The sequence below is a fragment of the Sylvia atricapilla genome, chromosome 1, assembly GCF_009819655.1.
Source record: "Sylvia atricapilla isolate bSylAtr1 chromosome 1, bSylAtr1.pri, whole genome shotgun sequence".
Classification (NCBI taxonomy): domain Eukaryota; kingdom Metazoa; phylum Chordata; class Aves; order Passeriformes; family Sylviidae; genus Sylvia; species Sylvia atricapilla.
In genome coordinates this window covers 35,078,609-35,106,570 of record NC_089140.1, presented here as the reverse complement: position 1 = coordinate 35,106,570, position 27,962 = coordinate 35,078,609, and the positions used below count along the sequence as shown (strand labels likewise).

General features: G+C 39.5%; 1 protein-coding gene across 1 annotated transcript in view; it reads left to right on the top strand.

Annotated features, from left to right (window-relative positions):
• SCRN1 (secernin 1) overlaps positions 1-27,647 on the top strand; it is a 37,387-nt gene extending 9,740 nt beyond the window's left edge. The window contains exons 2-9 of the mRNA XM_066319430.1: positions 1,499-1,658; positions 12,418-12,599; positions 17,790-17,992; positions 20,915-21,109; positions 22,707-22,872; positions 24,714-24,894; positions 26,932-27,091; positions 27,330-27,647. Of these exons, the coding sequence (XP_066175527.1) occupies positions 1,500-1,658; positions 12,418-12,599; positions 17,790-17,992; positions 20,915-21,109; positions 22,707-22,872; positions 24,714-24,894; positions 26,932-27,090 (1,245 nt within the window). The 5' untranslated portion in view covers position 1,499 and the 3' untranslated portion in view covers position 27,091; positions 27,330-27,647. The remainder of the gene's footprint in view (positions 1-1,498; positions 1,659-12,417; positions 12,600-17,789; positions 17,993-20,914; positions 21,110-22,706; positions 22,873-24,713; positions 24,895-26,931; positions 27,092-27,329) is intronic.
• Positions 27,648-27,962: the final 315 nt, after the last annotated feature.

Here is a 27,962-nt window from a genome sequence, read left to right as displayed (position 1 = left end):
ACTGGTCAGAACTCTGCTTATGAAAAGGAATTTGTTTGTTTCCTAGTGCATTTTCAGCTCAAGTGGATGAATGTAATTTTACCTAAATGGAAAGATTGTGTGAGTTCCCTGGACAATTTATTTCCTCACATTTTGTTGGTAGAGGGCACTTCTAACATGGATCTACTTGACCTTCTTTTGAACATCTGTGTGACCTGTTCATAGTCCACAGGCAAACAATTACCATTTTATAGATGACAGCCTTTATACAAAATTAATTCTTCGTCTGTTTTACTATCTGCTATTCTGTGAGGAGTATATACTTAAAAGGCACTGCTTTGAAAAAGGGGGAAAAAAAGGAAAAAGAAAAAGCCAAATTTGAATAGTTTGAAGCATGTACAAGCTAATGGTAAAAAAGCAGCTTTGCATATTTCCCCATGCCCAGCATTGTCTTGCAGATGAATGGGGGAGAGGGGGAAACTCATGTGCTGGTTGTTTCTAAGAAGTGCAAATGTGTGCAAGTATTTTTACTTCTTCAGGATGTTGTGGAAGACGAAGAGGATCATGTTTGTTTATCTGGGGGTGCAGTTTCTATTGCTGTGATAAGAACTATGAAGAAATCTCAGACATCTGCGCTGAGTGCTTTTTTAACAAGTGATAAACACCCCACATTTTTCTTTTGTAGGCATATGTGCCAGAAGTTTTCCTGAATGCTGGGAAAAAAAAAAAAAAAAAGTCAGATATGGCAATGTACACAAGACCAGCTACAGTAGTGTAATAGTCCTGAAACAGTTTGTGTTTTTTCTTAATATATTGTCATTGCAAACACTTAAAATTATCTTATAAACATTTCACATTAGCCTACATAAACAAATACACAGCAATCAATTAACTTCAGGTAAGAACAGCAATGCAGACAAACCACAGAGAAAATAAAGTGCAGTTAGTGCTTCAGTCTATCTCCCATCTGAGTAGATAAATTGACTGACAGTTTTTGATGTAATTGTGCTTTATTTTTGTTCTGTTTAAAGCTATACTATTGTCCTCTCTCAGGAATCCCTCAAACATGTTTTATCTTTCCTTTTTAGAAATATTAAAGTGCATGTGAGGAGAAGGAGTAAATTATTTAAAGTTATTCTGTGTCTCTGCATTGTCTGAGTCAGCAGAATACATCTAGGTCATATGTTCCTGAGCAGTTCCAGTGCAGAGTATCTTTTTTCAGTGGGGACTGAGCAGACTCATTAAGGCACAGTTCTCTTGCCTTTTTTTCCTCTGTATGCCTTCACAAAGCTTGGGTGAAAAAAATGATGAAAATTATTATATTTTTAAAATTAAATTCAGATAAGCTTCCTTTGAGCTGCCCTGGTTTTCCCTTATCATTGGCCTATCACCTGAGAGAGGGAATATATTCCCTGTTAGCTGCAGTTAGTACCAGTAGACTGACTGATTCTCTAATGTATAGAGTTATGAATAAAGAAAACCACTAGTTTTGTTTGTTTATGCTTTCCTCCCTTTCTAGGATGGCTGAAGCTCCTCCAAGTTACTGTTTTGTAGCCTTCCCCCCGTGTTCTAAAGAGGGACTGGTGGTATTTGGAAAGAATTCTGCACGGCCTAGGGATGAAGTACAGGAGGTGGTCTACTTTGCTGCTGCAGAGCATGAGCCAGGAAGCAAAGTTGAGGTAAGGGTGAATTGTTGCATTCAAACTGTGAGAAATCATTGTTACTGGAAGAAATGAATACTGTCTTGTTTTCTCATCAGACTGTGGAGTCTTTGCTCACTTCACTCAAATCTCTTGAGTAGAAAAATACAAGAATTTTTATAAGTCTGAAAATGAAACTCACAATGTAACTTTTTTAATTGGGGAAAAATTCATGTTCTCTACTTTTTCTGGCAGACAGGCAAAACTGTTCACAGATTCCTGCACCATCTAGTTGTTTGACTTCATTTTAAGGGAAAAATATCCTGGCTAACTGGAACTAGAAGCCAATTTTTGGAGTTTGTCACATGCCAAATGAATTATTCTCATTCATGGTTGTTGTTTGGCAGTAATGGGGCCTGACTATGACTATGAGTGATTATGACAGGTTGAAAAACAGCTAGCCAGAAATCTGGGACTTGAAGAACTTGTGCTCTATAAGGGAATGTGGGAACAAGAGAATGATAGTGCACAAGCTTTGTAAGCCAGAATGAACTCTTGTACATGCCATTGGCTCTGTTGGCATGTTCTGCAGATGGGCACCTGCATCATGGTCAATGTTTAGTGCTGTGGCTTTTCTTTGAATCCAGGCTGGATGTGGAGTCCCGAAGCTGGACACTGATGCCGTGGATGCAGGATTGAGAGGGACCCTGCTGGAGGTTATTGTGACTGTAGTCTGTTTCTGCAGCCTTGTTTTAATGACAGGAGAAATGAAAGGATAAGCAGATGTGGAACAGTGAGGCAGAGGAACAAATGAGCGAGAAGACAGGAAGAGGGGAAAGTGTAAAGTGAAGGTGGAATGAAAAGACTGAGACACCAGAAGGAAAGACAAGGATCTGTGCAGGCAATCATTTCAAAAGATGAGACAGAGTCTGATGATGCACTGCCAAGAGCTTTTAGAGTCCACAGATTCTGGCAGCTGGGAAAGCAGAATTTGTGAGATTCCCTGCATTCAGCTTCCTCCTGCCCCTGTGGCTGTGCAGAAGGCTGAGGACAGGAGGTGTTCTGTACCAGGCTGATGTCCATCATCCAAACAGATTCTTTATGGATCTAGTTGTCACTTACCCAGAAGATATCTGAAGGCCAATGCTGGTTTTAATTCTGTGTTTCAAATGCGATGACTTCCAGATTTTGGAGGGTTTAGTGCTCTCCTTTGTAACAGTTAATGTTCTCTTAATTCTTTTTGCTGCCAACATCTAGTACAATTTATGCATTATAAAATGGTTTAATTTTGGGTATAAAGAAATCCCCTCCCCCAGGTGCAGTTATGTGCATTTAAATGCTGTAGCACCTTGTAGACATGTGCTGGCATATGTAACAAGTGACAATAAAACAAGAAGAAAGCTTCAGAGCAGTTTGGTTTAAAACACCTCTTCACAGAACTGGGAAAAAAAAGTTTTGTTATTGGGGAAGAAGAACTTTGGAAAGCTTCTCTATTTTGTATCCTTAATGGAGAATAAAATTTGTAAGAACTTACTTGTAGGAGTTCCTGATTCTTTTGGTCTCTTTGCCCCATATCTTACTCTTTGATGAGATTGTCATAATTTGCTGAAGCATATAATTAAGCCATACATAATCTATTATGATTCCTCTTTCACACCATGATTAACCTGTTTAATGCCTTTTTTTAGAATTCAGTCATAAGCTCAACTCTTTCACCAGACCTTTTAGAACTGGGAAGCATAATTCCTTTTCCTAGGACAACACATTTTGTAGATTTAGTCTGCCAACAAGGATCTGCAAGCGTTCTGGTTAAATGCTGATTTTTTTTTTTTTTTTTTTAATCCAGGTAAAATTTGTTGCTGTGTGGTGAAGATGCACTTTTTTAGATGACAGACTGGAGTGGGCCTTTTTTTTTTTTTCCCCTAAAGTAGGGGCTTAAGTTCTGATTAATGGATACTTTGGCTTCTGCTGGTCTGTGCTACCACCTAATTCTTCTTTAGCTAGCCTGAGGTTTTTCAAGGAAAGTTGTGTACAGACATGCTCCAGATGTTTGCCAAAATTCTTCCCGTTTCCTCCTAGCACAGAATAAAAACGTCATTTTCTCTGAGAGTACTGCAAGTAATTGCTTATCACTGCATCTTCATCACACTTAGCACTAAGTGTCGCTAATGTATTTTTCTTTTATTTTCTTTTAATTCATGCATATTTTGAGTAGAGTAAGCTGGTTTTAATTGTTTTGTTAGGTCTAAGGACTGTCTGATAGTGTATTGGTAGTGAGAGGTACCTCAAAGTCAAGAAAAGCTTTAAGGAAAGGCTTGAATTCAGCTGCTTCACCTCCTTAAGTACCAGGCATGCAACACTATCCACCTTTTAATCAAACTTGTCAGAGGTAATTAACTGATGGGGGAGTAGAGTGTCAAAGTTTCTGTATGTAGCTTTGACATACTCGGGTGTTAATACTTTGTTCTCTAAAACCCGTGAAATCTGCCAATGCTTCAGTTATTGGTCGTGTAGATTTTCTTTTTTACTGCAGCATTCCTTCACTTGCACTTTGTAAAAGTAACTAAACAGCTCTGAGAAACTAAAGGTATGATATTTACAAATGGAAAAATGTGACTGATCAGTTTAACACTACAGTTTTTCTAAGTCAGTAATAATCCTTCGTGCCCCTGATTAGATTTTTTTCTTCTCATCCGTCCTAATGTTTCGGATTTCTTTTTTCTAAATGAGCAGCTTTTCTTTCTGTTCCTCATTGTATATTTCCTTTGGTTTCTTTGCCTTCACTGGGCAGTGACAGTGGACTTGGTTTTCATTATGTTCTATTTTTGCACATAATGGGGTTCAGTGTGTATCCAATTGTGATGACCTTTTTGTGGCTGTCATTCATGTTCTGAACTTCTGTTAAGAGGTGGTAATGACATGGGTTGTTCTACAGAACTCTGTCGGGGAGTTTGTATCCTATTTATTTCCTATTTCTGTTCTGTGCTGCTCCCGTTTGCAGCTGTGATAATGCACAGTGTAACCAAAAGTGGCACAGTAATGCAGTGGGATCGTTGCCATAAAGGAATGGGAGGGGCAGTGCTGTACAGCTATGGGTTAGTTTGTGGCAGGGCCTCAGAGGAGCTCAGTGGACACTGCAAGTCATTTTCAGCCTGATCTCTGTGGCTCAATCTACCAGACAAGTAACCCTGCAGCTAATTCATCAACATAATTCCTTCCCTCGATGTCAGCAGGTTCCCAAGACCCTGAACAATGGGGCTTTTCATTAAAGGTCCCTTCTGTGTATGTGTGTGACAGCTTTCTCAAAAGTTTGTTCTTCCCTTGCATTGCAATTTTGCAGGGGGAGATGCTGATCAGCTCTCTTCCTTGTTGTAGTGATCAGCCTAGAGAATTTGTCTGTGCAGGTGAAGTATTGCTCCCCTGAGCATAAATAAGGTCCTTTTTTGAATTCCTCTAGTAAAAGTAAGTGTGTGTTGTTGTTGTTGTTTTTTTTTGTTTTTTTTTTTTTTTTTTTTTTTTTCCCAGATGTGGATTTCCAGAATTTGTCGCATGTTAGTGAGAATTCTTGTCATATGCTTTTTAAAATCAAGCCCCTCTGTCTTATTTTTAAGGTAGCTTTTACTCACTACACTTCTTTTATTCTCTATCAACCTACTGCTTACTGTGATTTTCCTTCTCCTAAAGAAGTCTTGGCTGAAAAACTTTTTTTGTGGATGAATTTCCTATGTGGATTTGTTTTTCCTTTTAGATCCACCTTCCTTTCCTCTAACTTGACCTTATATTCATGATTTCAAAATAGTCGTAGTTTTTTTGCTTCACTTTAGAGCTGTAAAAACTCTTTTATCTTAACAGCATGGAACTTCTTATGGAGGAATGGAAAGAGGAAAGTAGGAAAGGTAGACTAGCAAAGAAGTCTATGAAACTGTGGAATATGCAAATTTTTTCTAGTATGTTGGTATTAAACACAGATCTGGGCTACAAGCCAGTCCTCTGTGGGGTAGGAGGAATTTTTTTGTTCTCTAAAACATCATGACATAGTTACGCCTTAGTTATTCTTTTGTTTTCTTTGTTGGTTTTTTTATTTTTAATGGATATCATTCTACCTCCCCTTACTCTGAGTTTTCAGAGGAACAGCGAGATTTCTTGTGTACATTGGTCTAAGGACTGCAAACATAAAACTCACCTAAAGGAAACTGCTGGGTCCCTGCCTGGTGTGTTGCAAGACAGTATAAAGCTTGGAAAGCAGATTTTGACTCTATTAACACAGGCTTTGTATCACCTGGTGATCTTAATCCTGATGTTTGTAACATAATCACCAGGCATCACACCAGTGCTGCAGTTCAGTTCTGGGGTACTTTGGTTCCCTTTTTTGCCAGCTGTTTGGGTTATCTGCTCTGTGTCATGGGCAAGGTGTTCAGAATCCGGTAACAGAAGTCAATCAACAGCAGGATCTACTGAGAATTTGCTCTTTGGGAAGTCTCCAGGTCAGACTGGCTGTGCTGACTCCCAGTCTCATTGCTGCAGGTGTGGATGTAAACCTGGGCACCCCCAATGACACTTCCATGGGAAAGTGGTGCCTGGCAGGAGACACAGGCACACAGCAGTGTCTGTGCCTGTGATGGAGCATTTTGCTTGCTCTCTGTAGATCACTGAGGTTGCAGTTTGAAGGCTTGCAGTGCAGAGGTGGTTTAGGATGCTGCAGTCTTGCCTCTCCAGGTGCTGGCAGGTCACAGCAGAGTTCCTGCACGGGCAGACAGATGGCTTTGCCCAAGCCACCTTGCTGGAGCTCAGCCTGAGCCTTTGCACAGAGTTGAAGGAGAGGCACTGTGCAGGCAGACAGCAGCTAAGAAAAGAAACTGGTTGCTGTCTTCAGCAGTCTATTGCTTGGCTAATGTGACTGTTTTCTCTCTTCTGCTCCATTGCAGGCCACTGGCCTTTAAACTAATGTGTTTGATTTTGCTTTGTAGCTCAGTGCACAACGTGGCAGCAGTTCAGAGGTAGAAGCCATAATCTCTGGATGTTTCTGCCCTCTCAAAGCCTGTTTTTATTGTTGGAGTGCTGCTTATTTATTCTCTTCTGCTACCAGAGCAAAACTGGTTAGCTTGAAGTATTATTTTTTGTTCTTAATCTTTTTAATTTTCCTTTTTTATTGTAGCAGACAGGAAGAGGAAGGGGAGTATTGGAATTGTGTGGGGCAAAAACTGCCAACTCTTCCATCTTGACCCAAACCATTTAATTATGTCAAAACATATGAGTGAGCAAGTATTTTAAACACCTAGGATATGCAAGAGTTCCAAGGATATCTGGGTGATGGGCTCTGTGGCTTCTTTGAAAGCTGTTTCTCACTGTTTTAAAACATTAAATTAATAAGCTTCATCCACATTTCAATTTTACTTTTGCTTATCACCTGGGAGACTGCTAAATTTGTATCTTGAAAAACAAGAGGTGAATTCTTGACTGCTTAATCTACTCTGACATATAGTGTCTCCCGAGAGTGTTCTCAGCCTTGGGTGCCTTTCTGCATGCTGTGGTATTTGATTTGCTTAAAGATACATAAATTTCATTTTGAGGAGCACTTTTCCATACAGTGGCTCACATACCTGAGCCTCCTGGTGACTTGATAGAGCAGGTTAGAATCAGTCAGAGGGTGCAGATAATTTTGTTTTTTGTCAGAGGAACTGTTTGGCTTTTTCTAGCTTCTCTAATTTTTTTTTCATCCTTACACATTGCTAGAGATAAGATTCAGATTTTATAGTTATTGGTTGCAATGAATACAAACAACTGGGAACAATATGCAATTACAAAGCATATGTAAGGTGCACTAGGGTCTTCATAAAAAGAGAAAAAAACTGTTCTTAATATTAAGAAGAAAGAGCCGACTGTGGCAGAAAATGGCTTTTTTCTCTATTTGTACAGTTAGTAAATACTTTTATATTCGTCTACAACATGAGGATACAAGTAGTAGCACAGCGTGTGTTTCTGAGAGCTGGCTACCTGAGGGTTCATCCTGCTCTGGAGAGACTTCTGCTCACTGTTCTGGTTTGACAATGTGACCACTAGAACTGGGGCTGACTACATGAGAGGCACCCAGGCTGGATTTATCCTGGTGTATGGCTGTCTCCTTCACTGTGCCACAAGTTTTGCTGCTGTAGGAGATGTCATGGCCACATTTAATGCATGTGGTAAAGTCATCCAGATGTCTTCCAGTCTATTAGCTCTGCTTACTGTGTAAGCAAGCAGTGGTAATAGCATTGGCTAATCACCTCTTTTGTATTGTTTACTACTGTTTGCATGTTTCTCTTTCCAAGGAGAGGCTATTCCCACTTCTTTGAGCTCTACTAAATCTGTTTCTGTAAATAAGCAGCAGCAGAATTGTCTGTAAAGCTCATTGCTAGGCACATCTGCTTTAGATCATCTGAGGGGCTTCCTTAAACAACTCTGTTCTAGTTTTCCAGATTTCCACTTTGCCATGGTGGGAAAGGCCAGACAGCCCATGTCACCTGTGGAATCACCTGTTTTCAACCAGGCTGTCAGTGTCACTGTCTCGATGGCAGCAGGCTGTGAGGCAGCCTCAGTGTGTTTTTTTGCATCCCTCTTTTAGAAGGGGTTAAAAAAGCAGGCATGGTGTGAGTTGCTGCAATCATACAGATATTTTACCTGTTTTCAGACGTGCTCTGGTATGGCAGTGCTTGAAGCAGTGAAGCAAAGAGTTAACGCCAAGTTCAGCCTGGGTCTGATGGCAGGGAAGGGGGTTGGGGTGGGATCTCTTTTGTAATCTGGAATCTTAATGCCCCTTTTCAAAGGTTATTTCTTTCTAGAGCATTCCCTGACTATTGCCTTTGTTATCCAGGGCTGAAACCTATGTGATTTCATTGATATTTCATAATGACCTGACTGACAGTGCTAGGAATTGGGCTTCTGCAGCCTCAGTACAGTAGAAACTGCACAATAGTTCCTTTTCATTAATGAAAGAAGAAATCTCTTGTGCTTAGGACTGTCGTGTCTGGTTTTGGAATTCCTCCAACTTATCTGCATGCCCTAGCTAGGCTGGTAGATACATTTGTGCCTTGTGCTATTCTTAGAACTCCTTTGATAAGATTTCCTTCTTGATACTGTAAGTGAAATAAAAGAAGTATCATTAGTTCCCAGCCTGCTCAATTCTCTTTAAAGTTATTGGCTTCATCTCTTGTGTGTGAGGTCTCTCTTCTTTAGTTTTATATTTTCTAATGGGAATTTACTGTCTCAGGGCAAGATGCCAGTTATGCCACTTTCAGGGCTTGAATTCTAGAAAATCAATGGAGCCTGACACCACTCACTCTCAGCCTTTGCCACCAAATTTGTCAGTATTCTTCTGTTTTTAGCATTCATACTCAAATGTTAGTCCAGCTGAGGCTGGACAATTCAGGAATTTTGAAGACAGGGTTAGTAGCAAGCAGAATCACAGGAGTACCTGCTGTCTGTTTTATTTGTCATTGCCTAGTTTGGCACAGTGCTCAGTGGGACAGGCTGCTCTGCTGCTGTGCTCGAGGGATTTGCCAGGTCTGTGGAGTGCAGGAGAGGGGACAGTGATGTAGGAATTTTTGCCTGCCCTTGAAATCCTGTCATCATCTAAACTCCTTCATCTAGAGATTTAGTGGCCAGTGAGGTTTTTTTTTGGTGGATAGTGTTGTCTTTCCCCCGCTATTTCCTTTTGAGCTTTAGCTGTTGCAAGGATATGTCCTGGTTTCTGTGGAACAAGAAGCAATGGTTTGCTGTGCTGCAAATCCAATGGCTGGTTCTAGTTGACCTACCTTTACAACTGATGTGTCTTGGCTACAAGTGGATAGCCCAGTTCCTCTTGTTTCTTGGGAAAGAGTTTTCTGATGTTATTTTAAGGGTGGGATAGTGAAGTTATAAAGTGAGATCTTTATGTTTAAAATGAATAATCTACTGTCACCTCTGGACCTTAGTTTTTTGAGAAGCTCATAACTTCCATTATAAATATGAACCAAGTTCCCGCCTTAATACATCAATCCCATTGAGTGCCTATTTTTTGCTTACTGAAGTAGATAATTATAGTGGGAAGGTAAAATGTCATCAAGACTTATTTAGCAGTGTCAATAATCATGACAAATGAATAAGAATCACGTGAATACAAAACCTGTCAGCAACTGTCAGACTGAAATGGTTTTTCTCTTATTTAGGTCTTCTGAGACAGTTTATATAAATAAGGCAAGGCTTGAATATTGTCTGTGTACCTGAGTTATTGTATGGAAACTGAAAATAGCATGAAAATATGCTCCATGTTAATTTCTTTTTGGGTTGGGGGACATAAAGAAGCAGCATCGAAGGTGACACCTGTATTTTGAGGTGTATGATGTTGCCTATGGATGTTTTCTGGCCTCTGATTACATAGTTACAAAACAAAACCACATTTTTTTCAGAATGCTTTGGATTCATCAAGCAGGAACAAACAATTTCCTCTTTCCCTTTTCTCAACTGCTACCATTGACAATAAGATCTTTGCAATGAATAGCAGCTTTGGTAGTGCTTGCTTTTTTGGAATGAGGTGCCAAGTAATAAAAGATTGGTAGCAAGGATAGCCTTGCAAATATGTTTTGCAGAGGAAAGGCATTCAACATTTTTTTAGCTTAACTATCACTTTTCTCAGAGTGTTATCATTTTTCCTTCTAAAAACTCAAAGAATCAGTGTAAGCAAGCCTGTATAATAGGGCTATTCAGCCAGAAAATGCTGTGCAAGTGTGGGTGTATGGGGTACTGAAGTCTCCTCCACAATGTGTCTAGGTTTTTGGTCTCTGCTGTAGAATTGAGAAGGTTCATGGATGGCTCTGCAGGATGGCTACAGCCAGCTGACCACCTATGACATGTAGGGGGCTGAGGCTGCAGACCTGGGGCTTGATAGCTCCTCTGGTGTTGTCTTCACATAAAATCTTCCCTTGCTGCTCCAGCTCCCCTTCTGCACATCCAGCAAATACAGTTATTCTCTGTTCACACACGTCAGGTGCTTCTCCAAACAGCATTGACCTGAAGCTCTGAAGTGAAATTGTGCAGAATGTCAAAAATAAGATTTGTTTGCTGACAGCTCAAAAGGAGAAGGGGGAGCTTTGATTAGAAATGTCAGTTATGGCATGGCTTGGTTACACAATGAAGAACTGTATAAAGAGGTTTTATTAGTCAGATCTTAGCTCCTGGCCAGTGCCAAATGTTGTTGCACCTTGACTGATAAGGAATTTGCCTCTAAAAAATCACAGTGTATTACTGTATAAGCAGTTTGGTTAAACAGCCTGGTCAGATATTAGGGATGTTCTACTACAAACACAGCAGGTATTTGCCCCTGACAGGATCTTCTTGCCTAAGCCTGTCCTTAGACTGACAAAGTTCACTGCCCCTCTGCTTTGTGGTGTTTTGTTTTTGGTTTTGTTGAGTTTTGTCCTATTTGCACACATACTCTAATGAAGGTGGGAAGCTCATTTCTTATATCCCTCTTGAATGGTCAAAGTGAAGGACTCTGAAAATACATTTCTGACAAAAATAATCTATTACACATTTTAATTGTATGCTAGAGGAACTGTTACTGTAAGAACCATTGCTCAGGAGTGGAGGCTGAAGGTGATCATGCTGTATAATCCTTAAATGCAGAAAGAAAGTCTAGGGAAAAAAAACAAAGCTTCTGATAAATTTGGACTGATTTCTTTGGCTTTAGATTTTAATAGAGGCACAGCCAGGCAAACAAGGCAAATAGCTTTTAGTCCACAAGTCCGTTCTGAGGATCCTGTTTTCTTGTATATACCTGATCAGATATTCCTTCAAAATACTGCTGCAGCTTACTTCCTGTAAGGAAGATGTTAAACAGGAATGCTGAACCCTAAGACATGCCTCATAAATGCAGTGAGGTTTCCAAAAGCAAATTCTGCAGAGCTTGATCCACGAAAAACTGGATGTGAACTCAACAGTAAAATGTAAAGTCTGTTTCTTTGGTTTGCACAAACCAATGATGGATCGAGCTCTCATCCGTGCTGTCTGGGAAAACAGTGCTTGTTTTAAAGGCCTAGGCTTGTTTTGAACTCAAGTAAATGTATTTGAAAGGTAACATAATTGCTTTCTTGCTTGCAGTTACAATGATTCTTCTGCAGCCTTCCTTCCTATTTTTGACTTGTCAGAGTACATTCACAGACATCTAATTAAAGTAGACCAGTTAAAATAGTAAAATCACCAGTTTAAGCAACAGCAATACCCATGTTTAATTTCTGTGACTGTTTATCAGAGTGGTTTATTGTACCACTGAATATTTTCAAGGCTTGTTTTTTTTCCCCTCTTTCTATCAGTTTTCTCTGTGTTGGGGGCGGCAGCAGGGGAGAGGAGGAAGCCTTCTAATGTATTTTGTCCCAGTTACCATTGTTACAGTATGTATGTACTAAAGTACTGGAGATGGCTCTTAGAGGATGTGGTAGAAGGGTTTGATGTTGTTACTATGTACAGGTATGATCTGTGATTTGTTAATGTAACAGTACAGTCTGTCTCCTGCTGCTTTCCACTGATGTTAGCATTTGGGTCCTGCTTGTCTCTTGGAAGCCTGCAAGCATCAGCACATGTATTTTCCCAGGCTTTTGCAATATAAGGATGTGAAAGCTCAAACATACACTTAAATGTTGTCTATAAAACGTTCCTTGTTCATTCACAAAGCACGGACCTTTTAAACAACATGTGTCCTTTCTGTACATTGAAGTCTTGTGTTACTCCAGTCACAACAACAGAGGAAGTGATTGTTTAACTTTCTCCCCTCGTGCTGTCTCTGCAGTGCACGTATATCGAGATTGAGCAGGTGCCCAGGACTCACGCCGTGGTGCTGAGCAGGCCCTCCTGGCTTTGGGGGGCAGAGATGGGAGCTAACGAGCACGGAGTGTGCGTGGCTAACGAAGCTGTCGTGACCAGAGAACCAGCTTCTGAGTCTGAAGCCTTGCTTGGCATGGATCTTGTCAGGTGGGTGTCCTGCTGAGCTGTGACCAGCCTTTCATCATCAGTCTCGGATGATGCTGGTCCCAGGTAACAGCTTTGTGGTGTTGATGTAAGATTTTAAAACAAAATCTAGGTAGGGTTCCGGATACAGCTGAGTGAAAGCTTGAAACACTTGCAGTCTGAATTTAGCTACCAAGAATGTACCAATCTGTTGTGGGTTCACTCAAACTACCTTGTCTACCTACCCTACAGTCTAGCAGTGGCTATTCTGGCAAGGTAAGGGATATGATTACATTGTTAGTAAGGAACTGCTAACTAATTTTGTAATATCTGATTGCTGGTGTGCCCTTCATTCTCCCCCACTTTACAACAGCCTACTCTGGCCTAAAAAGCTTATTCTGGGCTTATAGCCAACTGTAGGCATAAACAAACTACTATGCCTTCCTTCAGCCCAAGCATTCCAATGCAAACCATTGCCCTTATGCAAATGCTGGCACACAAACTCCCGTGAGTCTGTTCATTGACGGCTGTCTGCCCAAAAGGCTTGTGCTGCACTGTGAGCCTCAGCCTGCATGCTGGTCTTGTAGTGAAGAGAATTTAAAGGAGGCTTGGGTGGGGGATGAAAGCTGAAAATGAAAGAAGAGAGAACCTGCGAACTTATCACAAAGAGAAATGAGCAAATGGACTCAATTTAAAGACCGTACAGGACAACAGCTGCATATTTAAGTAAATCAGTCTTTGACAAGGTAGTCCTACTGGACTTTGCCCTAGGATACGTAATGAGCTGACTGAAGCAGTTACAGGTGAACTTCCATTATTTTTGAGGACTATTGGAAAATGGGAGAGGGTTTGGTTGACTGGAAAAAGTTAAATGTTGTGGCTATGCTTAATATAGTTTAAAAGAGTCGTTGTAAACCAGCTTAACCTCTGTTCCTGAAGGGGAAAACCCTCAAATATCAAGGAGTTGATAAATGCACAGTAATAACTGGTAGTCAAGAAAAACCCCGTCAAACCATTCTACTTCACTTCTGCAATGAGTTAACATATTTTACAGGTAAAAGGATAGGAAATAGATTCCTTAACTTTTAAGAGGATGTTAAAACCTTCTCATGAGCAAGCTGGGAAGCATGAGTTAGAGGAAACTGTTGGATAGTTGCATAGCTACCTGAAACTGTAACTGTTCTCTAACAGGTCTCTGCAGAAATACAGTGTCTACTTCCAGCTACCATAAATCAAGAGGAATATGGGCCAGTTGGAGAGAATGCAGTGAAAACTGGAAATGTGATCAGAGAGCTATAGAGTCTGACCAATGAGAAAATCATGAGGGAATTTGGGTTATATATCTCTTTGGTATTTTCTCTAAGCCCTGTATATACTGTGGAGAAGTTGTACCTGAGAGAACTAGTAAACTTAATTGCATAAAGTGAGGCTGAGTAGATGTGAGGGGTTGTTTAAGAAAGTATAGGAAACCTTTTGTGAAGAACGTGATTTAGATGACTTCCTAAGCTCCACATTTATTTTTTCCATCCTATTACAGTCTTCTTGAAACTTTAACAAACCATTGATTCAAATATTGAGTTCTACTTATTTCTTACTCAGCTGTTGCAGTCTCAAAGGACAGTTTAACATTCAAATATATATGTTATCCAACAGCTCTAGATTTACCCTCTCTAGCAAATCAAGACACACCAAATTAAGGAAGCACTGGCCACAAACTGCAAGTAATCATCACCTGTAGGTGCTACCCTCCCTCTCTTCCTTCTTACCTGCAGAAGAAATCGTAGCTCAGATGCAGAGAGAGGATGCTTCAGGCAAGGAGAACCAGAGATCTGTTGCTTGTTCCAGCCTAAGTGCTTCTTTCTCTTACTATGAAGACTTGGCCAGCTGAATTAGGTGTGTCTATTTCATGTCACCTCATAGAACAGAGATCCATCAAGTACAAAATTGATCTCCATTGGCTGCAGTGAAGCAGCTGGCACCAGCTCTGTCTGTTTGATGGAATATCAGAGCATGTCAGAACACTTGAATTATTCCTAAGAAACTAATAAAGTTTGTGTGATGGACTTCAGGGTTAGAAATTGGTCCTTTTCCATGCAGGCTGGTCCCCATCCCAGTTAATCTAAATGGAGAGGATGGATCTAGTCAAAACATACAGAAAAACTGAGAGAAAATATGCTCCAGCACAAATTCCCAAGGAACCTTTTTTTTCCCCTCGGGATTTATTAAAAGCTGATTTTTGAAAGCCATACAGTACTGCTGCATTTGTTAGCTTACTAGGATTTTCTTCAGGGATTCATTTTCCTTCTACTAGGATTTTTCTTCAGGAAAACTAGCTGCCTGCAGTTTTGGGGTTTTTTGATGCACCATTGCAACTATAAAGCACCTGTTCACGTAGAGAAGCATATTCTTCTGAAGAGTTCATGTTCTGTTTTGCTGATAAGTTACAACAACATTATGATACAAAAGAGAAATGTGGAGAAACCTGTAAATTGCACCCTTATTTTTGCATTTTTGTCTTAATTTTAATCCCTATGTGTTTGTATTATTTATTTGTTCTTTTCATCACAGGTGCAATAGTTTTTTTCAGAGCCACACAGATGCCAATCTTGGCAGGGAGTCAAGAATGCTCTTTAAAATGGTATTAATTTGTTTACCAATTTCTTTCCTTAGAGACCTCAAAACTGAATAAAGTAGAATGTCATCAAGTATGTTAGTTAATTTGGAAAGCCCGCATTATGTAATTGATAGGTGAAGTTGAAAAGCTTAAGATAATATTGTTTTGACAATATGACAGCATATTGGAGGTACTTAGGCAGTGAATTGTACTAAATTACTGAAATTTCATTAATAACGAATTCAGGCTCTCATCTGGGGTTGAAATTGCTTCAAACTGTTCTTCCAGCTCACCTTGAAAGGTACTCTGAAGTGTGTTGGTGGGAGGATTTTGCTGTGGTTGCCTGATGCTAAGATAACTGACAAGACTTAATTTTGTGGAAATGAGTTATGTGGTTGTTGTGTACCACGGTGGGTTTTTTTTTTTTTGGTGGGGTGGGGTTTTTTTGGTGGTTTTGTGTTGGGTTTTTTTTATTAGTTTTGGGTTTTTTGTTTTGTTTTTGTTGGTTGGTTGGTTTGTTTTTTGGGGTTTTTTTGGGTTGTTGTTGTTGTTTTTGCTGTCTCTTGTGACTGACAGGAGCAGCCAAACAAGAGTAGAGCCTAGACCTTTACTTAATGGAAATAAATATAACATTGGGGCCATTTATAAAAAATAATACCTAAGGATTCTTCTTCAGCCTGAATCCCTGCTGCGGTTCTGACAGCGAAAGCTAGAGTGTAACCATCTCAAATGGAAAATTTCAGGGAGATGTTATTAAAGTTTTAGTGGGATGTTATGTCTCTTGGCAGGTTTTGATCTAATTATAGCCTAATGGTTTTGATCATTAACTGGGGAGAAAGAAGATGATTATCTCTGAATATAGGGACTGGATGGTCACCAAGAGTAGTTTTCAGTCCATTCACTTACCTGTGGCAGGGACTGCTCTTAGGGAATAAATAAGACATGCTTTTGGACTGGCTTTTAAGTTATGTCTGTGGTATGTGCAAAGACTGGCATAGCTGTATTGGTCTGAAAAAGCAATTGCACCAGTGATGAAAAGAATGAAGGAAAAACATAAATGCAGAGGGACTAAAAATGGAGTCACTCGTACAAAACAAGTTTCAGCTAACTGGAAAAGACAAGAGGGAAAGATCCTATAAATGCAAAGTAAGAAGATGGTGGGGGAGGAACTGTCACTTTAAGTTAAGCCTTAAAACTCTGTTTGGCTCTTGGCTCTTTGTCAGTAAATGATAAATAGATGCTGGTGAGAGAGATGAAAACACTGCTTTCAATAATTCAGCCTAAAACAAGGCTAATGGTAGACAAGTATTTAGCAAAGCACAGCCAGTGCAGAGATCAGGTTGAGAAGTAATGAGATCAATAAATCTACATTCAAATTATCAGGACCTGATTTGTCTACTGTAGTTTTTTAGGAAAGAAATAGAGTGGTGTTTTCTTGTCATGGGATTTCAAGAGAAACAGAAAGAGCTAGCAAGATATAAGATAGTACTTACATCTGAAAAAGTGATTTTCTTGGAACTATACATCAGCCAAAATTATTTTGTCCATAGAACGGTTAGAGAAAGACAAACAGAGGAAAATATTAAGGTGACAAAACAACAGAGAGAAATTTTGAACTGATCCAGGTAACTCTCCCGAAGGATGGAGGCATGGATATGTTGTTGTTTGAAAACTGCATTTCCTCATTACCAGTAATTAGATTTTGGAACAATTTTAGTGAAATTGTTTGCAGGTCTGATTTCAACTTCTGGTTACTGCTTTTTTTGTTGATTCAATTAGGGCTGTAAATTATATTAAGAGATTTTTTAATGCCACTTATTCAAGGCAGGATACAATCATTCCCTATGGCTTTGTAAAATTTATTACCACACCTCAGCTTACTTTTCCATAAAATCTCCATACTTTGCTTGAACTTCCTTTTAAAATTCTGCTCTTTCAGACATACAGTTGCTCTTACTTCTGACAAAAGCCATATCTGGTATTCAAATAGTTTTTTGGGGAAGCTCTGCAGGAACTCTGAAGTATGACTGCACAAATGCTTGTCTTTACAGCATGTAGAATGCATGTAAAAATAACACCTAGCTTCCATGGCCAACCAGAGCATCAGGAAAGAGAGGTAGTAGAGAGGTTGTAATATTGAATACTCCTTCCCTTTTTTGATAGCTGGTAATATTAATTTACGATTTCCCACCCTTGTACAGAAAAGTAAACTTGGTACAGCTGTTACTTAAAAAAAAAAAAATACTTGCAAGTTGTCCTTCAAATGTATTCTGCCTGAGGAGGAGCTAAATAGAGCATTGCATGTTTACAGTGCAGCTGATATTATTGGTTGGAAATTGGACTCTTTTTTAAATAACTAAAAGCCAGCTATGATAGGCTTGAGAGTAAAGAACGAGTGTAGAAAATCAAGACTATAAACAAATAATGCAATATCTCATCCTCTAATTCTAGTGACTGATTAAAGCAAGAACTCTTACACTAGGCATACCAGATACTTCAATATTTTAAACCCAGATGGATGCTGATGTTTGAAAGTAATAACTTAAGAGATCTCACTCTTTCTTTCCTCTCTGAATCTCTGTTTTACCCCTTTCCTATAGGCTTGGCCTAGAAAGAGGTGCAACAGCTAAAGAAGCATTGGATGTAATAGTTGCTCTGTTGGAAGAGCATGGACAAGGTGGAAATTATTATGAAGATGGGAGTTCATGCCATACTTTCCAAAGTGCGTTTTTGATTGTGGACAGAAATGAAGCCTGGATATTGGAGACTTCTGGAAAGTATTGGGCAGCTGAAAAAATCACAGGTTAGTTTTGAGCTCACGGCAAATCGTATTAAAAATAGCTGTAAAGAGTTGTCTCGGAAGAATTGATCTTAAATTCAGTAAGTTTAAATAAGTGACTAATGAATGCAGGTGTTTGATTAAATCACCAGTTTTAGCTTTCTATATTTGTACTGCTCTGACTTTTTTTTTACGTGTTGATTTGCATTGGCTGATGTGACTTAGCATTTTCTGTGAAGATGGAGATTGTTGCCTTTATGTATAAACTATGTAATAATCATAAGTTTTATATTTGATAGGTGCATTTTATAAGATTTATTTTCTGTTTGGTACATGGTACAAATGGGTTTTTTGATGGAGTTAATGCCCAAATTATTACTTACAAATCTAAAATATTGTGAGGAAAGGATAAGCATTGACAGTTTTCACAAAAGGGCTTTTTTTCAGGTGATAAATTGAATGGGTTGCTGCTGGTGCTTCCTTTACTAAAATAGATATACTCCCTTCATATCCCTGTTTTTTAAATGATAGTGCAAAACAATAATTTTCTGCTCATTAAACTTGTAAATGGTTTCTTTTTCTGTATGTGTGAAGCCAGAGCTGCCAAACTAACTTCTAGAATTCACTGCCTTAGTGGATGAATTGATGTAAAACTTTTTCAGCATATAAGGGCTGCCTTAATGTAAAATGATTGTTTAAGACCTGTATTTACTTTATTCTCATCTTGATTTTGAAGGGATTTTTATTTTCATAAGGGTAGAGCTTTGGAAAATGTACTTATCTTTGAATGAAGTGAAAATTCAGAGTATTCAAGAGGACTTTTGTCATCCACCTCTTGAGCTATGACAGATCCATTAAATTCTCTCCTCATTTCCCCCTAAATGAAAGGCAGGAGATAGATAGGGAAGGAGCAAAGAAATAACAGCAGGCTGTAGAATGTTGTGAGATGGCCTGCTGTCAGTCCCTGCCATCAAACAAGAATCAGTTACCCTCACAGAGGTGGTGTTTCCCAAGTAAAGCTTATACTTTAAGGATACCTACAGGTTATCTGGCACAAACAGATACCAAACATAGAGGAGGGATGACTGAAAATGCTGTCCTGATAAAACCCCAGTTCTGGAAAGCAGCTGACTCTTGAGGTTCCTGGGATTATGCAGTGACAGCCTGCCTTTTCTCTTGACCTGCCTGACTGATACTTGAAGAACAGTGGGTTTTATTTAGCAGTTTTAGCTGCATCAGCAATACATAACCTTCATGTCCTTCTTCCCTGCAAATAAGCTGTTGCCTTCATCTGCTGCTTGCAGCTTTTTGAAGTGATCCTGCAGCTCTGTTCTGGTTTTTACCAGCACACTGCTCTTCAGGAGATCCCTGTGAGCTGCAGATAAGTAGTTTCCATCTCCTACAGCCTGCCAGGAGGAAAGGCTGCTGGCTGTGTAAGAACTCTCTACTTCATATTTTGTTCAGGGTTTATTTATTTATTTTCTGTTTGGTTTTTTTTGTTTGGTTTTTTTTGTTTGTTTTTTGTTTTTTGCAACCGTAAGTATGCCTCTTAAGCTTTCAAATGAATACACAAATGCTGTTAAAATGGGGAAAATGTGTCATTCCTCAGTGTGAAAGCATATTTTTTCCTGACTATCCTCAGAGTTCTAATGTTCCTGCTGCAGGACTGTAAAGCTTATAGTGAGTGTTTATCAAGCAATTCTCTGACAATAATTTAAGACTAAACACTCCAAAATTCTTTCTATTAATGTTCCTAAGTCTCAGTGCAAAAATGTATTTGATTGATAATTTTTTTGTGGTGGATCAAACCCATGAAATATTATTTTGCATGAGTTAAGAAATGTGATATTTAAAGAGCTCTTAAAGAGCAGCTTGCCCAACTGGACATGGATACAAATATCCTCATCACTCAAGTCAAGAAAATTCCCTGAAAAGTATGCTGTTTAAAGTGTGAATCAGAATAAGCTGTCAGTGACCCTAGTGTAAGTCAGAGTTGGATGACAGGGACTTTTTTGCAGAATGATGCATAGAATTTCCATAAGTTGTTACCCATTATTTAATTTGCATTGGCGAGGCATTACAAAAGCAAGCTTACTTTTTTGGAAGGCAGTATTAAAAACTTCCACAACTACTGGATTTGCTACTGTCTAAGAAATTATTTGTGCCAGATTCTAAATTCTGTGTTTATTTTAGTTTATAGTTTTACTTTATCAGCTCTTTCTCTGGCTTCCAACACATTTGCTTTATTCTCTCTGAGGAGTATCTGCAGCAGCCACTGCCATACTGTGGATATATGGTTGTAAGCACTGCAGTATTTTTGCTAAAAGGAACTTAAAGAAATGTTTAGTATTCTTTGGAGGATACTTGCACATTCTTTTTACTTCATGCCATTTTAAAATTTAAGATAAAAAATTTTAATTTAAACTTATCTTGCAGCTTCCAGTGAAACTGCTTGTCAATTGGGAAGCTTAAAAGCAATCGTTAGGATTTTCAAAACATTTTCCAAATTCTTAATTTAGAAAGGCAAGGCAGGTTCATGAAATTCAGCTCTGCTGAAATATATTTTGAAATCAAATCAGATCTCAGGCCTTCTTGTGTCTGTGGAATATGCCATTGGAAAAAAGATTAGGCAGGTGCCTTTGGCATTTGGAAACCCTTATTGCTTTGTGGTCAGGACGCGTGAGGTGTGGATTGAAGTGTAGACTGGCATTCTGTCTAAATCTCACTTTTAATCACAAGTGTCAGTGTCTCAGCAGGGCACAGAGGATTGAGCTCTGCAACCTGCAGTGATTGGTAATTCTGTGTACATGTAATTATATGGTTACAGTCAGGCCAAAGGTACATACTGACCACTGGTTTGTTTCCTTATTGATATGACATTTTCCTTCCAGCTTCTCCCAGAAAAACTGTCTTAATGCTCTCCTTTAATTATGTGGCTCTTTCTAGAGGGCGTGAAATGCATTTGCAATCAGCTTTCATTAACTACAAAAATTGATGCTGAGCATCCTGAACTGAGGAATTATGTGAAAAGTCAAGGCTGGTGGAATGGAGACTCAGACTTCAATTTTTCTGAAGTGTTTTCTCTTGCTGATGACCATTTAGCCTGTTGTTCTGGCAGGGAGAGCCTAGAAAAGCAAGGTGGTAAGTACTGAACTATCTTTCTGTGGGCACACTGGGTTTTTAGTCACTGCTGCCTTCTTTTCAGGCATTCTGTCCATAACTATGTGTGTCTGAGAACACCTCTGCATGTAGACTGTATAGGAAGGAAGATCAGAACTAAAGACTGCCCCTAAACTTGCCACAATTTAGGGTGAAGCCCTTAATGTCACCCTCAAGGTTTCAAAACAGGATTGCAAAAAAAGTTACTAAGTAACTTCTTCAGTCCTCTGATGTGCCGCTGCATTTATGCTTTCCTGTAATTTTAGTGGCCCTACCTAACACTAAAATTACACTATTTTCAAAAAATGGCCTCACATATCAAAGACTGAGCTCAGTGGAATCTGCATTTTGGGAAAAATCCCTTTTGGGGAAAGGTTCAAGAGCGTAATTTAAGGAAGAGCAGTTGCAAACTAAAGTCCCTATTCTTTGTTGAGCAGAACAAAGCCACTGGAACAGACATTGTGCCTATTCTCTGCAGTCAAAAGAAGGGTTTACTTCCAGACCCAAATTTATTACTGACTTCAGTTCTCTGCAGCTGGCCAAAATACCTCTGAAATGGCCAGCCTGCAGCAGTGCATGGCTGACATATATCTGCTCTTTCATGCATGAAAAAGAGCACAAATTTTCATTTTCTAAAAAGCCCTTTACTACAGATGTGAATTTACAAGACTGTTGGCATTTTCACATGCTGGTCAATGTTCTGAAGAGTGTAGAAGTGAGGTATTTGTTGCACTGCAGAGCTCTTGCTAAGGCTGTAGAATTGCGGGGGATGTGGTTTGTGTCTGAGGCAGATACAGTAACTCTGAAGGACTATAGGTTAAAGGTCTTAATAAATCTGGATTATAGCACTAAAAACCCTGTGGGCCCTTACAAACAGATGGCTGTGGCTGAAAACCTTGCAGGCTGCCGAGTCATTCCCTGTCTCTTGGTGTGTTGAGGCGCCTGTGCATGGAGGTTTGACTCACTGCAGAGTCTGAGAAGATACAGGGAAGGAGCCTCACCTGACAAAGGAGCAGTGTGAGAAAACATGGAGGGGTGATGGGGGAAAGTTGTGAGGGACACAGGCAGGAAACACAGTGGGAGTGAGGGATTCTTGTAGATAGGGGTTTGGAGAAAAATCTTGGTGTCTAGGTCTGCTGCTGTAACATTCTGTGATTGTGAGATGATGTTTCAAAATTTTGACTGAGAGATGATGCATGTTGAGAAGTGGAAGATCAGGGTGCTCTCATTCTGCCCTGCCTGGGTAGAGGAAAATGGATGTTTTATGTAAGTAGTCTGTTCATAGTGACTGCAAAAGCAGTATTACAGCCTTCTTCCTGAAAAAGTACCTTTTAAATAGCATTTCTCCCTACCCTGGCAATTGCCATGCCTATTTAATGCTTCCTGCTTTTCTCATTCACTAGCTAGGCATGTTCTTTCTGCATGTTCATTGTTTAAGTAGAAACTATTAACTGGGATTTGTGACATGCCCATGTCAAGTGTCAATGGCCATTTTAGGCCAAAGCTTGTTCAGGCTAAAATCCTTACCTGGGCTCCAAGCCATTGAACACTCAGGAATTTTTTCCCCCCCTCCATATAGGTGACGTTTCTGCACAAGCAATGATTGATGTCCTGCGTGACAAGGACAGTGGTGTCTGTGTGGACTCTGAATCTTTCCTTACCACAGCTAGCATAGTGTCTGTTCTGCCTCAGGACCCTAGTTTTCCCTGTATTCATTACTTCACTGGCACGCCAGACCCTTCAAGGTAAGCCACAGCACTGGGGTCCCTGGGGTGCAGAGCAGGAGATGGGTGGAAAGGTAATATACAAACCCTGCTACCCAAACTGGAACATACTTCAAGACCATGTTCTGACCAGAAATGCAGTCAGTGCTCTGTGATGTGCAATCTGACAGCCCTGTGTTACCAAGCTTCTAGGGGAAATGCAGTTTAGGGAGGAGCCAGGAATTCCAGTGTAGTTGCTTTCTGTTGGAAAGTTGTTGAGATGAAGTTGGGGACTTCCCAAGTCACTTCCCTTGAACAGGTGGGTGCAAAACTGAAACAAATGAAGTGTTTTAACTATCAGGGAGGGTTTGTGTACTCTAGGTAGCTTCATATGGCATCAAAATGTTAACACAGCAAAACATCTGCAAGATGCTGAGATCCCAAGCATGTTTTTTTATTGGAGGGACAATTTCCTGTTGGTTTACATGGTGTTCTCTCTAGCTGAAAGTAGCTGAGGAGATTAGGGAACTCATGGGCCAGATCATCAAAGAACTGATAAATTATCTTGTGTTTTAAACAGAATCCCCCTGGGATTCACAGAAATTAAACTAAGCCACTTGCAGTTTTTCAGGAGATCTGCCTCTTGCATTGAGGTAAAGAGGTTATGGGGAGAAGAAAATGGTGCCCTTGAACAGCTGACAATCATTCATGTAGGAGGACTGATAGTAATCATTAGGTTTTACTGAGGGCTGTGGAAGTCATCCGTGCCAGAGGGAATTTCCACCTACCTTGCATTATGCAACTCAGACTTTCAGGGTTAAGTGTCAGTTTTAAACTTGCTTACCCAAACTGTTCTTTGACTCGATGCAAATCCTTTGCGATAAAAAGGAGCAAGGCTTCAAGCTATTTTGTTGGGATTAATGTCCTTTTGAAGGTGGAAAACCTGGCTTAAAAGCCTTGCTTAGAGACCTTTCTTGCTTTATTCTACACTGTAATGCATTAAGAAAGAATTATTTTAAATGCAGCTAGTGAGTCATGTAAATTCTTAGTCAGCAAGGCTTCGTGACAGTGATGGAAAGGGTAGCAGCACTGAACCTGCTGACTACACAGGCAGTGGTTATTAATTGTGCGTTGCAGAAGTCTTGCACTTTTGGCAGGTTCTTCATTGCAGAATGCAGGGTGCTTTGTTGTTCTGTATCTAAGAGAAGGAAAGCAGTTGTTCCATGCACTTGTCAAAACCTACTTTCAGCTTCTCAGGAATGAAGATCTGGTACTGATGGGGTTTTTTTGCTTGTCTCTGCCTGGAGTTTAGACCCAAACTCAGTGTTAAAGTTGTTTCAGAAATGTCACAATATTGGTAGCTATGTCTTTCCCTAGCTCTTGAAGTAAAATTCTAAAGTGCTGCTGTTTATATGCAAAATCGTCTGATATTGAGCGAGATATGTAATCTTCCCTGCTCCACACAAGTGATTTTTTCTGATTTTAATAAAAATTAAATCTGGAAGGAGGAGGAGAGATGCCAGTGGGAACAGAGGAGAAAAACTGATGTGAAGCCGAATGTTGAGATTTGTTACAAAAAACTTGGAGGAGAAAATCAGTGCTACTCTTCTAAAGAAGTGGCAGAACTGGCAGGAGGACACCAGAGAATTGTATAGGTAAAAGGGGTAATAAGGGTTTACAATAATTGCCAAACCCAATTCTTTTAAAGCACATAGATTTGTTTTGCTTGTGATCAGTTCCAAGTCTCTAACCTTACCCATGCCTAGTGTAGATGAATTACCAATGCTACTCTCTATGTGTTGTATAAAAAGCTTGGTGAACATTTCAGTAACATATATGAGATCTCTCTTATTACAGCAAGCAGTAATTCTCATTTCTTTCAGGTCCATATTTAAACCCTTTATTTTTGTTGATGATGTAAAATCAGTACCAAAAGTGCAGTCTCCTTCTTTTGGCAACGATGATCCTGCTAAAAAGGTACCTCGGTTCCAAGAGAAACCTGATCGTAGGCATGAATTGTACAAGGCACATGAATGGGCCCGATCTCTCCTGGAGAACGATCAGGTAAGAGCTGTGGGACCTGGAATTAAAGGACTGAATTCAATGGAGATTCCTAACCCCAGAGCTTAGTTCACAGGCACTCACTGAAAAACATTCTCTGAATATTCTTAGGATCCTTCCAAGTTTAGCTTGAATAATGATGCCCTCTGAAGGACAAACTACTCTGCATAGCTTTTGTTATCCTGAGAGTGTTGCTCTGTTCCATTACTTTTACAAAATGAAAAGTCAAACTGTTAAGATGATTATCTTGTTCATTCCCCACTGTGCATATAGTCTTTGTAGTGATTAGAACGCTGGATGCTAGTGTGACATGGTATCAGAATTATGTGCTAGGAGGAGGGCAGGAGTGTTGTAATTTAAATTATATGCTGGATTAAGAACTACATAGTTTGTAAATGTATTTTTCTTGAAGGAATAATTTGCACCTTACAGTTTTGCAAGTCTTGCATTTTGCAATTCCATGCATTTCTGTTAATTTTCAAGATTTAACTGAAAATGCCATATGAGAAGAAACGACACTTTGCAGTGCCATGCAGTACATACCTGAGGGCTGAAAACCTTCCATTGTAAAAATTTAGTGCTGAATAACTTTTATGCAAATAGTTTTGTAATAAGTAAAGTCAGGAAGGGAATTATTCTGTATAGCTTTTCCAAATGGTTGGCATACAACTTTTGGTGTCATTGGGCAGGTAGTTCAATAACTTCTCAACATTTGCAATTACAGCTACAGCAGTAAACTGGATAAGTGGTTTTAAGGAAGTGAAACAGAGGGGAGGATCACCAAGGCACATCTGTCAGGATTTTATTGGTATTCAGGCAATTTGTGGAAGACCCCCACATAGTTGTGTTGAACTTCCACAGAGGACTTCTCTACAATTTTCCTTTGTGCGTGTTTGCATAGGTCAGAGTCTTGCTACGACCATAACAACATTCAGAGCTACCCATTATTGATTAAGGAAGCTATGATAACCTTTGCTAGTACAAACATTATTGAAATGCAGTTTGGACTAGATTTTTTATTTCTTGGAACGGTGTAATTTAAAATCTGTGGCCTCTGTTAACATTGTTTTAATGTGCAGCTGACTATCTCATATTATGCAAGATGTTGATTTAGGGAAGACCTAGAAAAGGCACCTTAGCATCTTGTGGACTCTTGCCTGTAAAAGTCCCCAGAATGTGACACCAATAGTTGTGGTAGAAAGGGAAATGCAGTTTCTACTCAGGCTTCATGCTCTAAAAGCTGTCCATCCAAGAGCCTAAACCTTAGATGAGATGCTCTACTCTTTCTGGACATAATGCTGAGAAAAATTATGAAAAACTCAAAACCACCACTCATGCTAAACGACCTTTTTCGCACCTGTAACTGAGTTTTGAAAGCTGCAAGAAAAACAAGCAGCACTTCTGCATTAAAAAAACAAAACAAAAACAAAAACAAAACAACAAACAAACAAACAAACAAAAAGGTAGGGTTTAAATAACATTTGGATAAAATGAAATTACACCTTTTCCAGGAGTAAATTTTCTAGAAACACAAAGAGCAGTAAGTCACAATGGCACAGAAAACCTCCTGGGGATTTGGAGCCTTATATTGATACATGACACATAATTTCAGGTCTGTTAATCATCTTGCAGATGTTGATGTGAGGGATGCACATGGAAATACCTCAACCTGTACAATTCTTACAGCTTCTAGACTTCTCATATAGTTCTGGTAGTGGGATTACAAGCTTAAGAACTTACTTTATCTCCATTATATGTACAAGCCTTATATAATTTTCCTCTATCCATCTTTCACCCTCTTCCTTCTTTGCTTTAAATTTAGCTACTTCTTTTTGATTATTTTTCTTAATGTACAAAGTGTCCAGGATTATTCTTTTTAGCCTTTGGCCATCCAAAATAACTAATAACAGAAATAGTACTTTAAAAGGCTTTTTTGTTTTTAAAAATAGTTGAAAATATCTCTGTAGCAAAGAGAAACAGTAAAATGCTTTAGTGAGCCTGTTTGCTGGTTAACTGAGTTTGGTTGTTTCATGCCTTTAGGATAAAGGCCAGAAACTGATGAGGATTATGTTAGACCTTGAAAAGCAAGGTATAGAAGCAATGGAAGATATCCTCTCTCGTACAGAGATTCTGGATCCAGCTGAAGTAGTGGATCTTTTCTATGACTGTGTTGACACAGAACTAAAGTTCTTCAAATAAAGTAAGCAAACAATTCTTTAGGTACTACTCTACCAGTGAATGTGAGATGTTGGATCCGATTCTTAACCTCCTCCTCTTTTACACTAAGCTGAGGATGTTAAGAATTGGGTTCTAACCTACCTTTCTACCTGCTCAGCTTGTCTCCAATGTCCCTTTTCCCTATGCTGCGTTGCAGGCAATTTTTTTTCAATTTCACTCTTGCTTGGAATGGATTTTCAACAAATTTTATCTCATTTCAGCTACGATGGCTATTGTTAGCCTTTTCACTGGAAGACTGCAATGTTCTTCAAGCCTTGAAAGAAAGTCTTCACACTTGTGATTTTGCAGGAAAAAAACATTTCTAGAGGAAAAAATGTTACTTGCTAGCTGTATCCGGTTAACAAATTGCTTTCCTTTGTCCAATCTTGTGGTGTTCCTGTTTGTGTATGTATATAGTGAAAGGAGAAAGTCACTGACTGGTCCAATTACTGTGTGCATGCTGGCTAATTTAGTACAGAATGTTAAAACATGTATGCTGGGCAACCAATTAAAGTAAAGATTTAACTTCATCAGGCTAATTGCCATATTGTCATTGAAAGCAATCTGGTTTTCTCTCTGTTGCTCAGGACTAGGCTTGCAGCAAAGCTGACTTGCATTTTTCTCTTCTTGCTAATTCATACAGAGTTGAAATGGTAGAGTTGAGATCACAGTTTGAGACAGGCAGGAAGGTAAGTCCTGGTTCTTGACCTTGCTGTGCTGGCCTCATGTGGCCATATCTGGTTGCAGTAAGTCAACACCTGACATTATGCCTGTACAAATTACCAGAAATAAGTCCCCAGGTTAAAGTTCTGCCTTTGCCCTCAGCCAGCTTGTGTTTGTAGTGCACCTGGCTG